This window comes from Oryzias melastigma, linkage group LG16, assembly GCF_002922805.2.
Source record: "Oryzias melastigma strain HK-1 linkage group LG16, ASM292280v2, whole genome shotgun sequence".
In the NCBI taxonomy this organism is placed as follows: Eukaryota; Metazoa; Chordata; class Actinopteri; order Beloniformes; family Adrianichthyidae; genus Oryzias; species Oryzias melastigma.
Window position 1 is genome coordinate 19165124 of NC_050527.1, and position 13032 is coordinate 19178155.

Here is a 13032-nt window from a genome sequence, read left to right on the forward strand (position 1 = left end):
GACAGTACAGCTGAAAGATGTCAACTTTATGATTTGCTTATCCATTAGTTTTTCTTCAAATAATATTTTTATAAACTCACCTTAAAAAAAAAGAAGACATTTTCCAGCAGCCATTATTTAATAGCCTTCAGGGTCGGCTGAAAACTTGGCGATGGTTTTGTCAGACTACTACAGTCTGTCTGGTAGAGATGCATCTTTTCAGACGTGAGCAACTTGGAAAGGCTCAAGTCAAAAATGACTAGCTAACAGACAGCGGGACCAACACGCCCAGTTTGTCTAGTTATCCAAACAGAAAAATTGAAGGATTTTAGCAAAGTTTTTGGTCTTATTCCACTTGCAGCTCTATTTCAGTCTGACTTCAGAAAACATTCCTGGAGAGGATTACAGCATCACAAACAGACAAGAGCAATGTTTTAACTTTTTTATTCCACTTACATGAAAGAAGACATTTCCTCCCAAATAACGGTTATGATTGGGTGTTCAGTATGAAAATGCCAAAGACAAACAAAGCTAACCCGCCCACAAAAAAAACCTTCTTTGCTCCTTCAAAGTCGAATCCTTACCAAAGCTCTAAGCAAAAATCGATATAAAAAGAGGGAGAAAAATACAGAAAACCGTTGGAACAAGCAGCAACTAAGATGGATGTTTTTAGTGAGGTGTTTATACAAAACAGCAACAATATAAGGTTGTGTGCTCTTTGTTCTTCAAATATTCCATACCTCAAAATAGATACATAGAAATACAAAAGCACCCCCCTCCAGAAATAAAACAAAGAAGCAGGTTGAACAACTAACAGTAAATGGAATGCAACCTTTATAAGATTTGCCCTTCATTTCCAGCAGAACACCCCCGCCGTTTGGACCTGGGGGGGTTCTGTTGGGTTGAGGAGCACGCCGTTTCTGAGAAAACTCGATGCATCCTCAAAAAAACGCTTTACCTAAACAGTGCTGTTCGTTAGTCGAGTAGAAATCGGATCTAATTTACTTATTCTTAAAATCTCAACTTGCTACATGCTTCGTGAGTGGAAAAAAATTGTTCACCCAGCCCCTTATTAATGTAACACCATTAGAACTTAAGATTCAGAAAAAGATTAACAGCCAAGCATCCGCAAATCCATGTGAACCCGTCCTGCTACACCCAGTAGAAACCTCCCCTCTGCCCCTCCCACTGCCCCCGGTTCCTACAGAAGACCAAGCAAACTGAAAGGAGGGAGACGACTACACCCCTTGATAGAAAAACAGACAGTCGGATGTCAAAAATGAAGTGGTCGAAGTGAAGATGATCGTGATGAAGATGACCTGAGATGGCAGGCGGACAGGAAGGGCGACAATGGTCTGGCTCAATCTTTGGTCTCCTCTGGGTCGTCTCCTTCATTCTGGTTATCAGATGTCCACAGCTGAAAGAAGGCGGACAAACCAAAGCATGAAGCCCAGCGGGGGCCAGGAATACAAACCCTCAGGCTAAAGACACTCAACTTCAGCTGATGACTATGATTTCTGTGTGCTTACTTTCCAATAGAATCAGTTTGACATTTCACTGCTGAATCAGTAATTCTGTCTTTGACAAGCTTCGACACCAAATGAATTTGAATTATCTGTGTTAACAACAGTAAACATGAACAGCAGCACCACTACTTAGTGCAAAAAGTTGTGAGCATTCAGCACCAAAAAAATGCTTCTTTTTTTTTACTATTTGAGTCAGTGAGACCAATACTTCATCATTTGTGACAAATAGTTCGACAAATAGTTAGAGAGAAAAGGAATATAGTTTCTATCAAACTCTTTTTGACAGGTGAACTTTGACCCAATATACCTTTTAAAAAATAAAATATTAAATTGTTACTAGGGATGTCCCGATCAGGTTTTTCTGGGCCCGATCCGATTCCGAGTCATTGGATTTTGTGTATCTGCCGATACCGAGTCCCGATCCGATACTTTTGTAACACAAACATGAATAAATTGAATAAACAGATTAGTGTTGTCCCTTATTTATATTTCATTAACCTTCCTTTATCATCAAAAACTTAAATAAAACTTCTGTAAAGTAGCTTTAATAAACAAGTAAAAATACAGCAAATATAAACCAGAAAAAAAATAAAAATTTTCTTGTTATACAAGTGATAATTAGTCATGTGATAAAGTTTAGTGACTTTAGCTTTAACATCTTTAGAGCTATTGAACATTTTAACCAAATGTGAATCTTGTCCTCATTTAAAACTCTTAAAAATGAATGATGACTTTGTTTTAGCATGAATTTGATGATGAGTGTTCATGACTAGCTGATATCAGAACCATTTATTAGCTTTTTTGTTTTGTTTTTTAAGATTATGTGATTCTTTAAGCTCTTAAAACATCACATTTTCGGTTTTATTACCACGGTAGTTAATTTTCTTAACTTTTATTTCCCTGTTAGAGAAATAAAACAGGTACATCAAAGAACAGCTCGGGTCTTAAGGAGTTAAATCATGGAGCTAGCATTTAGCTTAGCACAGTTAGCAGCTGCTGTTTAGCCGTCTGTCGGCACCACGAAGAGCTTCACATTAAAAAGAAACAAAAACTGAAGCGCTGATCATAACGAGAATAAATGTAATATCTGATCCTGATCGGGGACAACATCTGATATTAATCGAGTCATCAACCAGGTGATCGGGCCGATCTTTGATCATGTGATTAGTAGGGACATCCATAATTGTTCCGTCATCTTGAGGGGCGGGGCATCTGTCAAAATGAGTTTGATAGAATCTCTCTCTCATTTGATTTAATCTCGTTTTAATCACAGAAACATAAAGGTTCAATAAACTGTCATCTTGATTGTTTTTAATTTTAGTTTTTTAAAGCTAATGATGGTTAAGATGTGTGTTTTACATCCACTTTGAAAATGACCTGGTTAGTTGACTAATCGGAAAAAATAATCAGTGATTAGTCGACTAATAAAATAATGGTTTAGCTTAGTGAGAACTCGTCGGGAATCAATCACAGGACTAAATGTTGCGATATATCGGAATATTTTGTCACACCCCTACTACTGACCACATGCAATCGATGTGGTTCACACTGTTAATTTTGTTGAAATGCAAAGCCCCATAAGTCTCTGAGGTAAGATATTTTTAGAAGGACCAACAGTTTTAAGGATGAAAAAAGAAACCTTCTGTTCTAGTCCCTCAAAGGCGAGTTTTTTCTGTTCTTTGAATAAACAATGAACATTTATGTTACAGCTGCAGAGGCTTCAATTACATTAGATTTCATCTTCATGTATTCAGTGAGAAACTTACTGTCAAGTTGTCTCTCAAAAGCTGCATTATTAGTGTGCTGTCTTTGTACGATTCTTCACTCAGAGTGTCCAGCTCTGCAATGGCGTCATCAAAAGCCTGAAAAAGGGAAAAGACATTTGTATCAATATAACAAGCAGCTCCCTGAGCATCGACTTTCCTGCTTCGTTCTCTGCGTTAGACGACTGAATTCAGACCCACACCAACCACAGCAGAAGTGTTGCCAGCAACACACGTCTGTGCTACCAGTTAGGAATAAGATCCTTTTGAAAAGAGAACTCTGAGCAAAAAGACGACAGACTCACCTGTTTGGCCAGCTGGCAAGCTTCCTCCGGTGAGTTTAGGATCTCGTAAAAGAAGACTGAATAGTTGAGGGCCAGACCAAGCCTAATCGGGTGTGTAGGCTGCATCTCTGCTTTGCTGATTTCAAAGGCCTCATTGTAAGCCGCCTGCGAATCTAAGATGATTCCTGAGAGCGTAAAAGAGGAGGGTTAAAACTGGAGAATGAAAGAAAGTTGTAAGGAAACACCGATCGAGAACCACATAGAACATGACTTTTTATTCCAGCCTTCTGCAGTCTAAACTATGATTGGAGAGGATAGAATATTTACTGGTTTAATAGTGATTCACTTTTTTTTCCCAATGTCTTTATTATTATTATTATTTTGCTTCTGTATTTTTTTGGACGTCCATAGCTCTTCAGCCATTTCAGCTATTTAGCTCATTCAGCTAATAAAATATTCAGCTCTTTTTTTGCTAGCTTTTTCGACTGTTTTGGCAGTTACTAAGGATGTCTAGGCTATTTTGGAGTTTAGCTAATATCTTAGCCAGAAGCTGTTTTGGCTAATTTAGTATTTTTTTCAGTTTTTTTAGGCTCATTTGGAGTTTAGCTTATATTTTAGCTTTATGCTAGCTGTTTTGGCTAAATTACACATTTTACCAGTTTTTAAACTAATTTGGCATTTAGCAAGTATTTCAGCAATTTGCTAGCTGTTTTGGCTAATTTAGATTTTTTTTTTTTTAGGTTTTCAGGCAAATTTGGCATTTTGCTAATATTTTAGCTATCAATAAGCTTCAGCATTTTCAGCTATTAATTTCAACCATTTCAGCTATCAACTTCAGGGTTTTCAGCTACTAGCTCTAGCATTTTTAGCTATTAATTTCAGCATCTTCAGCTGCCAAATTCAGCTTACAGCATTCACACTAGCATTATCGCAGGTAATGTTATATATCTACTTTTTAAAATGTTTCGGTAATTTTTTTCTATTAAGATTACAGACATGAATATTTCAAATTTGGCTATCTTTGGCTTTCTGGAAAACCGTAAATGTTTACGTTTAGGCTGTGATTGCAACATTTTTTCTGTAAGCCTACAAAGTGACCCCACATCAGAATTATGTGGCCCTTATTAGAAAAAGTTTGGGGAACCCCTGCTCTAAAAGTACTAAAGTTCCACACTGGTCATCAATTAGGAGAAGCCAAAGAGCAGAAAATGAAGAATTTACTTAAAATGACCTTCAGTTTCCTTTACAAGAGATTAAAGAATAACGGAAACCTGAAGTGTAGTATGTGAACATAAATGCAACAAAGAAACAAGATGCAGAAAAAGTATGATCCACAAACAGATTAAAAACAAAACAACAGATGAAAGTAATAAAAATAATCCAAGACTGGATTTAAGATGTCAAGTACGTTGAAAAAATAAACAGGATGCTGACTATACATCAAGATTATTTTATAAGAAACTGCTTAATAATTCAACAATAGTAATTCCCTTGCATACAGATGCTTTGTTCCAAATTCTGCACAGATAGACTGACTTATTTCTGTTTTAATTATTGATATAATCATGAACAGGACAGCCTTTTATTATGTTCAACTTTTAGATCTTCCACTAAAAACAAGCACAGAAATGATGAAATGTTAAAAAAGGAGAAAAAGATAGTGTTTTTGTGATTGCAAACATGAATTATTTAAGGTACTAAAGCAGGGGTAGGGAACCCTGGTCCTCCAGAGCCACCTTCCTGCATGTTTTCCAATATACCCTGCTCTGGCACGTTCTTATTGGCTGGACACACCTGAAGCAGGTCATTTTCATGGGTCCCAACTTATGTCTGATTACCTGTCTAGGTGTGTCCAGCCAATAAGAACATCCCAGAGCAGGGTATATTGGAGAGGTGGCTCTGGAGGACCAGGGTTCCCGACCCCTGGACTAGAGTAAAGACCTCCTCTCCAAAAAGGAACGATTGTTTTGTATCTATAAAATCACTGCAGTGATCATACAACCCTGGAGCAGTTAGCCTATTTACCAGCACTTTGAAACATGAGCTGTGTCCGAATCCCCCCTACTCACTATATAGTGCCCTATATAATGCGTTGGCCATTTTCTAGTGCTGTCTGAATCTACTAATTCGGAAATCAAGTGCACTAGAAATTTCCCAGAAATCTTTGCAAAAAAACTAGCGTTCATCGATGCTCACTAGATTAGCAAATATAGACCACAATGCATTGCAGTCCAACAATTTTGAACAAACCATCCACATTTTCACCATCAGAACACAGTGAAATCATAAATAAACGTCATGAAATAATCGTATTGATTCAAATTTGACTTTGCGAAATTGGTGACATATCCGGCGTTTAGAAAAATGAAAGAGAAGTAGTGAGCATCGTGTCTGACGTGCCTTTAAAATCCAGGGAACCATATAGTCCTGCACTATATAGTTTTTTTGTAGTTAGGGGTTAGGGAGGGATTTCTGACACAACCAAAATCAATCCTTTTACCAGCTGAAAGAAGGACCTGGCTGAGAAATCATTTAATTTTAGGATTCTGTCTTTTTAATATCAAAAATGAAGAATCTGAGCTTATTTGAAATGTGTCAACAAAGTAAGGAAAGTACCTTTCTTGTCATCCTTGGAAGCCACTTCAGCCAGGTAGCGGTAGTAATCCCCTTTCATCTTCAAATAAAAGACTTTGCTCTCAGCTGCAGTGGCTTTAGGAATGAGGAACTTGTCCAACAATCCCTGTGGTTAACAGGAAAAATAAACAGAACAGAGTTGCATTAATTACATGTACTTTTCCGCGTGCTACAACAAGCGCCAGCCGCATGCACAGCAGGGGCGGAGCTTATGTCCAACCGATAATCGGAATTTCAAGGCGTAGTTTCTTTGTAGGTGTGAGCAGGGTAGCTGCCCGCCTCCAGCCGCCCCTGGGCTTCAGCTTCAGCCCAACAGTTTGGCTGAGCTCCTTCACAGATGCTTCAGGGACCACTGAAGGGAGGGGATCTATGAAAGCATGGGGGAGGAGACGGGGACAAGCAAGTAAAGAGGGATGAGAGCATGATGAAGGGGTGATGGGACTGAGCGCACAACATCAGACTGTTGACCTCTAATGAGGAAGTAGGGCACTCTCAGAGCCCAGCTGGGGTGGTTACAACACAGGGGTGGCACTCTGCACACAGGCTTTCATCTGAGTACTAGCTGAAGGACAAGAACGGATCTGAACAGGATAACTGCAAAGAGTTTGATGTGTTTGGGAGTTTTAATGCTCTATAGAACAAAAGTGGTGGAACAAAACCCCCACACATGCATCGATGCTCAATTCTAAGTGAAATATTGATTCCTGTGAATTCAGTCGGCCAACACGAGGTTTCCATGCCAACCACAGCAGCCACAGCTAAGTTAAATAACAGCCAATTTATATAAAAATTTCTTGATAGAAAAACAAAACCTTGATTTTTTTTCTCTTTAGGTAAAATGAACATAAAGGATTTTGAACTGTTTGAATTTGCTGAATGCTTTTAACTGCTGTGACGGACCGGGGAAGCCCGCTGGGATCTGAATCTAGAACTGGGCCACTGGCAAGGGCACAGCTAAAAAGGAGACTACAACATTGAAATATACAGAACAAATGGAAACTAACAGGGTGCAGTTTGATTCCATTTGGGTGGTGCAAACTTAAATAATAAAGAGAAACTAGAAAAGTTGCAATAACTGCAGTAATGCTAGTGTGAATGCATTTTATTAAAAGTAGTTGCTGAAGATGCTGAAGCTTTTGCTGAAAATGTTGATGCAATTTACTTTAAATGCTGAAAGGATTTGCTGAAAATCCAAAGCTATTTACAAAATGTGAAATTTGCTAAAAGACTGGACATTATGATAAATAACTATGAAAGAATGACTATAATAGATGAAAACATAGCCCATGAATACTTTTAAAGGCTTGTTGCTAATCTACGTAAAATCTGAAGACTCTCAGTCATTTCCCATGGGGCATATTTTGCTCAATATTTAAAAAACTACAACGTATATGAATACTTAAAGTACAAGCAGTAATGTTCTGAACAAGCTGAACGTTTTGATACCAAGATTGCTGAAATCGCTGAAAGTGTGATTGAGTTTTTATGAGCCAAAAAAGTACGGAAAGCAGCAGAAGAATCACTTTAGTATGAATGTTTACTAAAAATTCACACAATTAATCAGATTAAAATCGTCAGTAAAGCTAAAATTCTAACAATATATAGTAAGTGATTTTGTTACAAATCTGAATAAGCGCTAAAAGACCAAGGTCAGATCTAAATTGTAACACAAAAGCACCACTGCAAGAAACATCTGTCAGAAATGTCAAAACACTCTCTGAAAAACTACCTTCATTCACAGCAAAGCATCTGAACATCCATGCCTGCTGGGACAGAAACAAAGCTCTCTACGCCACAGCCTGTCACTAACAATGAAAGAAGGGTTTCATTTGTTCGTATCTATTCCAAAGAACTGGATATTTGACAGCATCTCTTCAGGAGATTTAAACAACTGAAATGAAAAATTGTTTTGTTGCAGTTTCTATCTGGTCACTTCACACCACGTCTCTTTAGTGGCTGAAGGGGAGATCAGTTATGCAGAGAGCTTGATGGTCATTATAGGATTAATACTTTGAGTCATCAGATGACGTATAATACTCTGAACAACCCATGGCTGAACTGATTATAAATGTAGAAGAATGAATCACAAAGAATAAACAACTCAATGATTTATAACTATAAATGTCGTACTTTTATTATGTTATACAACTGTTGTCTCTGTTGGAGGAGAACTGATAACATTTAAATAATATCTAGTTTAAAGTCATTTCTGTAGGGTTACTTAATCACAAATCTTTGAAAAAAAAATAGGTAGTTCTTAGAAGTGTAAGGTATTCTGGCTAAAACATTAAAGTAAAGCAAAAATGCACAAAGTTTGCCTTTAGGCTTAACAGGAAGTGTTACTCTGAAGTACTTTGGGGTACTGGCATCTTACCTGCAGCAGTCATCAAACCCTATTTGTGACAATAATCATTTAAAATAGTATCAGATTTGACCAGGTACTTTGTGTGATGATGTTCAGAGTACTGAGGCTTTCCACCTTTATTAGAACTACTGATGGAACTTGGAAATTCAAAACCTTTACATCAGAAAGTTGCATTTCCTGTGAGGCATGACTGAGTCACTGCAGCTTAACCAGGTTTATCCACAGGTCATCACTCGTTGCAGTCTGGTTATTTGCTTCAGTCCAACAATTTTTTGGCGCAAATTCAAACTTAAGTCTGTGGGTTTTTAATTTCAACACCTCAAAACCAAGGAAAAAAGCTTTTTTATGCAATAGACAGAAAATATTTCTCATATACTCTGCACACCCTATGACTAAACAGTAAGGGAACCAATTAATGTAGGACTGACAAGCACAATAAAAGTTGTGAAATGATAAAATCCTCACCAAAACATCATTACAGATGTCTTTCAGCTCCTGCTCAATCTTCTCCCGGTACTCCTGGGCCATGGCCTTCTTTCGATCACTGCCTTCAGACTTCTGCTCGATGCTGGAAACCACACGCCAGGAGGAGCGCCGGGCACCGACCACATTCTTGTAAGCCACCGACAGCAAGTTGCGCTCCTCATTTGACAGCTGTTCGCTGTCCTCAGTCACTGCTTTCATTGCAGCAGCCATGTCGTCGTAGCGCTCAGCCTGCTCGGCAAGCTTGGCCTTTTGTACCAAATCTTTCTGAGGTGCCTCACTCATGATGACTGTTCTCTAAAGAATGTGGAGAGAAACAGGACAGTGTGATGGAAATTAGAAGGGGAGAGAAGTTTTGCCACACATTCACCAAAAATAAATGAAACACATACCTCCTAAATTCTGACAAAACTGTTTTACGCTCACTTTAACAAAACACACGTTTACATTTTTAGAGCTGCCATAATTAGTCATTACTTGATATATGGAGTCAGAGTGTGGTAAAGTTGAAAGTTATAATGGCATTCTGCTAGCTTCATGGACGATTTTGGCATTTATTAAGGTTTTTTAGACTAATTTAGCTAATATTTTAGCTACATGCTATCTATTTTGGCTAATTTATGATTTTTTATATACATTTTTAGGATATTTGGAGTGTAGCTAATATTTCAGCTACCTGCTAGCTATTTTGTCTAATTTATTATTTTTTCACATTTTTAGAATAATTTGGCGTTTAGCTAAAATTTCAGCTACCTGCTAGCTAATTTGGGTCATTTATTATTTTTTCACATTTTTAGAATAATTTGGTGTTTAGCTAATATTTCAACTACCTGCTAGCTAATTTGGCTAATTTATGGTTTTTTAGGCCATTTTGGAGTTTAGGTAATATTTCAACTACATGCTAGCTGTTTTGGCTAACTTGTGCTTTTTTCAGTTGTGTAGGTTAATTTGGCATTTAATTAATATTTTAGCTGGCTATCAGCTTGAGCGTTTTCAGCTATTAGCTTCAGTGAATATGACTACAAACGTCAGTGGTTTTAGCCATCAATTTCAGCTTTACGGCGTACACTACAGCATTCACACGAGCATTATGATAGTTACGATGTGTGCTTTACATCTCGTTTGCGAATGACCCGATTAGTTGACTAATCAGAAAAAATAATGGGTGATTAGTCGACTATTAAAATAATCGTTTGTGGCAGCACTAATACGTTTACATATGTGCATTCAAATTAAAATAGAAATACTTGTTTTTTGGTCAAAAGTTTCACTTCATTTAAAATAACTTGCAGGTATGATAGCTCATTCAACAACAAAAAACTCCAAACCTGGTAAAAAAAAAAGTTCAAATAGAATTTGAGTTCTCCTGGTGTGTAAGAGTATGGTCACATATTTCAGCAGTCAGAGTGCAGATACCTGAGCTAGCATACCATGCTAGCCTGCGCTCGAGCGTGTCCCTCTTTCTCACACTCACCACACCCATCCGTCTACCTGCGGCTTGCCTTAAAGCGGAAACTGAAGTAAAAACGTGTATTTGGACGCCACAAACACATCCTTCCGTCAGTACATTCTTTAAAATAATTAACTCGATAATGCAAATCTCAAGCGCACTTGATGAGAAAGTGTTCAGTAAACGAAAAGAGACAGCTATTAGCTAGGCCCTCGAGACTAGTTTTCATTATGGCGCCAACTATTTCCTGAAACTGGAGTTCAGACAGCTTTTACAAACCAGCTAAAAAGTGAGGCTGGTTTTCACAGAAACTTTTGTCATTCTGTTCTAATGTAAGCGCGCTTACGTAACGCCACACCCTGAAAATGGGGTGCACCGTTTGACTTGGCAAGCGGCCCTTTTGGTTTTCAGGATTCAATTTTTCCTTAGTTATGCATTACACAGCAGTAAAAACACGACTTTATTAATGTGTCAAATAGCTTTTTAACTTCATAACGTTCCCGTGAAGGAACGATTCATTGTTTTTTCTAAACGGTATTTTTTAGTTGCAGCAGTATTTCCTCCACTGGGTCCAAACGCTGCGTTTGGGGCCATCCTGGACCAGCAGAAAACGGTTCCACAGACCTGGAGGTTTTAGCTGGTCGTGCTGGGGCTTCTCTTTACGACAGTGGCACGCCTTCAGCTCCACAGCCCGGTTTTCTTTTCAAACCAGCTATTAGACACATCCCAAACGGTTATGTTAGCCAAGCTAGCCATTGTTCTTTAGTTTGCTTGAATCGCTTCACGGAACTCCATCGGGAAGTAGAAACTATCAAGCTCTCTTAAATCCCATTACCTCAGAATAGGAAACACGTGATTAAAATGAAATAAATACTAACTAAAAAGTCTGGTTAGAAATCTGTAAATCTTACCCTACCTGGGTGCTGACAGATGTCGGCGTACCAAGGTGCAGCTGATTCTTTGAGCCCGTGTAAGTGAAGGCAGTGCACGGCTTTTCCTTCCAATCAAACCGGACCGAGACACGGCCCGAGCAAGGGAGTGCTGACGTCACGGGTTACCCTAGCAACCAAACGCAAAGCATTCTGGGAACGGCAGTTTACATGAACCCTATGTCATTGCGTTAAAAAAACTAAAATTGGGCTTTTTACATATATTTCATTTTCCATAAACTTTATTGAACATTCTTTCAATTTACAATGCTCACATTCACATTTTTTTTCTTTAAACAAAATGTAACAAAAAACATTACAAGTACAGTGAAACCGCACATCAACTTAAAACACTAAATAACAAAATATGTGTAAACTCAAAAAGTAAAAAAAAAAATGCAGTTCTCTTAAAATATTAAATGTTCTATTGTTTTATAATATGATTTAAGGTGCAGATAAAATAGGGTTGTGAATTTAACCATTAACATTTGTGAAAATGGAATTTCCCAAAAATAATAAACAATTAAATAGCAAAAATTTAATTATTTGATAAACCATATGAACATACTGGTAAAATATTAATTTTTATTGTTAAAAAAACATGATCAAGCCACGTCAAGCAAACAAACTTCAGAGTTAACTGGAAGGTTTCAAAGCCACACTAGCTCAAATTATAGCATTTTATAGAAGCCTTGCGTTCCATAAAATTAAACATAAGTATGTTGTGCTATTTTTAAAATATAGTCTTACAGTCTCTGTCTTGACAGAAGTGGCTACAATGGAGTATTTGGTGAAGATGCTGAGGGCATCACAAACTGGAACACAGGCAGTTCATCTTGCCTAATAGAAACTACTATTTCTGCATTCTGGTTAGCTTCCAAAGGGAGAGAGTGGAGCTATTTTTGCCTTGTCACATGTTTCCCCTTGGGCAAAGATTTCTAGCTTGTAACCTAATTAAGGACAGATCAGAGTGTTGGCTGTAAAAATGGAGGCAGGAAAAAGACAGGAATGTAATCGGTCAAACTGTGTTTCAAAAAGTGCAATAATCCAAACTTGAAGAATTTCCATGCAAACAGAAACATACTGTAAAAGACCCAAAAATAATGTTAAGGAAGTTATTATTATTATTATTATTATTATTATTGAAGAAACACAAGAGAAAAAAAGCAGGCCTGACACAAGTCAACAATGGATGTCCTATTCTGAGAGTGACAAACCAAGAAAATCCAAAACTCGTTTTTTTATATAATTAAAATATGTGCACATTGATAAGAAAGAGTAAAGAAATTGCTCTTATAGTGAAATGTTTCATTATGTACCAGAATCCCAATGCATTTTTTTTACATTAATGCTGTCATCACATAGCCCCTTGAATGCAAAATTCTATAATCTCCTCACAAGATATAATTTGAGGTTCAGTAGTGTATATGATGTCAACTATGACCAAAATGGTATTCTATTCTTTTCTATTCTATTCCATTCATTTTGTTTTGTTTCCAAATGTCAGCTACGATCATTGCTTCTTGCTTCTGTCCACAAAAAAAAAAAAAAAAAAACAGCTATGGAATTAAATTCATCACGTAGTGGGAATATGTGTGTTTGGTGGAATATTATTTTTT

At 37.4% G+C, this 13032-nt stretch overlaps 1 protein-coding gene across 3 annotated transcripts; it reads right to left on the reverse strand.

The window, feature by feature from the left end:
* Window positions 1-407: 407 nt before the first annotated feature.
* Window positions 408-11559, reverse strand: LOC112152008 (14-3-3 protein zeta/delta). Of its 3 annotated transcripts, XM_036216018.1 has the most exons (7): window positions 11401-11556; window positions 11109-11196; window positions 9017-9331; window positions 6169-6292; window positions 3574-3737; window positions 3272-3367; window positions 408-1396 (listed from the first exon to the last, which is right to left on the reverse strand). In XM_036216018.1, exons 3-7 carry the CDS (start codon window positions 9317-9319, stop codon window positions 1340-1342), a joined length of 744 nt encoding a protein of 247 aa, XP_036071911.1. In that variant the 5' UTR covers window positions 9320-9331; window positions 11109-11196; window positions 11401-11556; the 3' UTR covers window positions 408-1339. The 3 variants fall into 3 exon arrangements, with proteins under 3 accessions (XP_036071911.1, XP_024136976.1, XP_024136978.1); XM_024281208.1 differs by lacking the exon at window positions 11109-11196 and having other exon boundaries at window positions 11401-11559; XM_024281210.2 differs by lacking the exon at window positions 11109-11196 and having other exon boundaries at window positions 11396-11556.
* Window positions 11560-13032: the final 1473 nt, after the last annotated feature.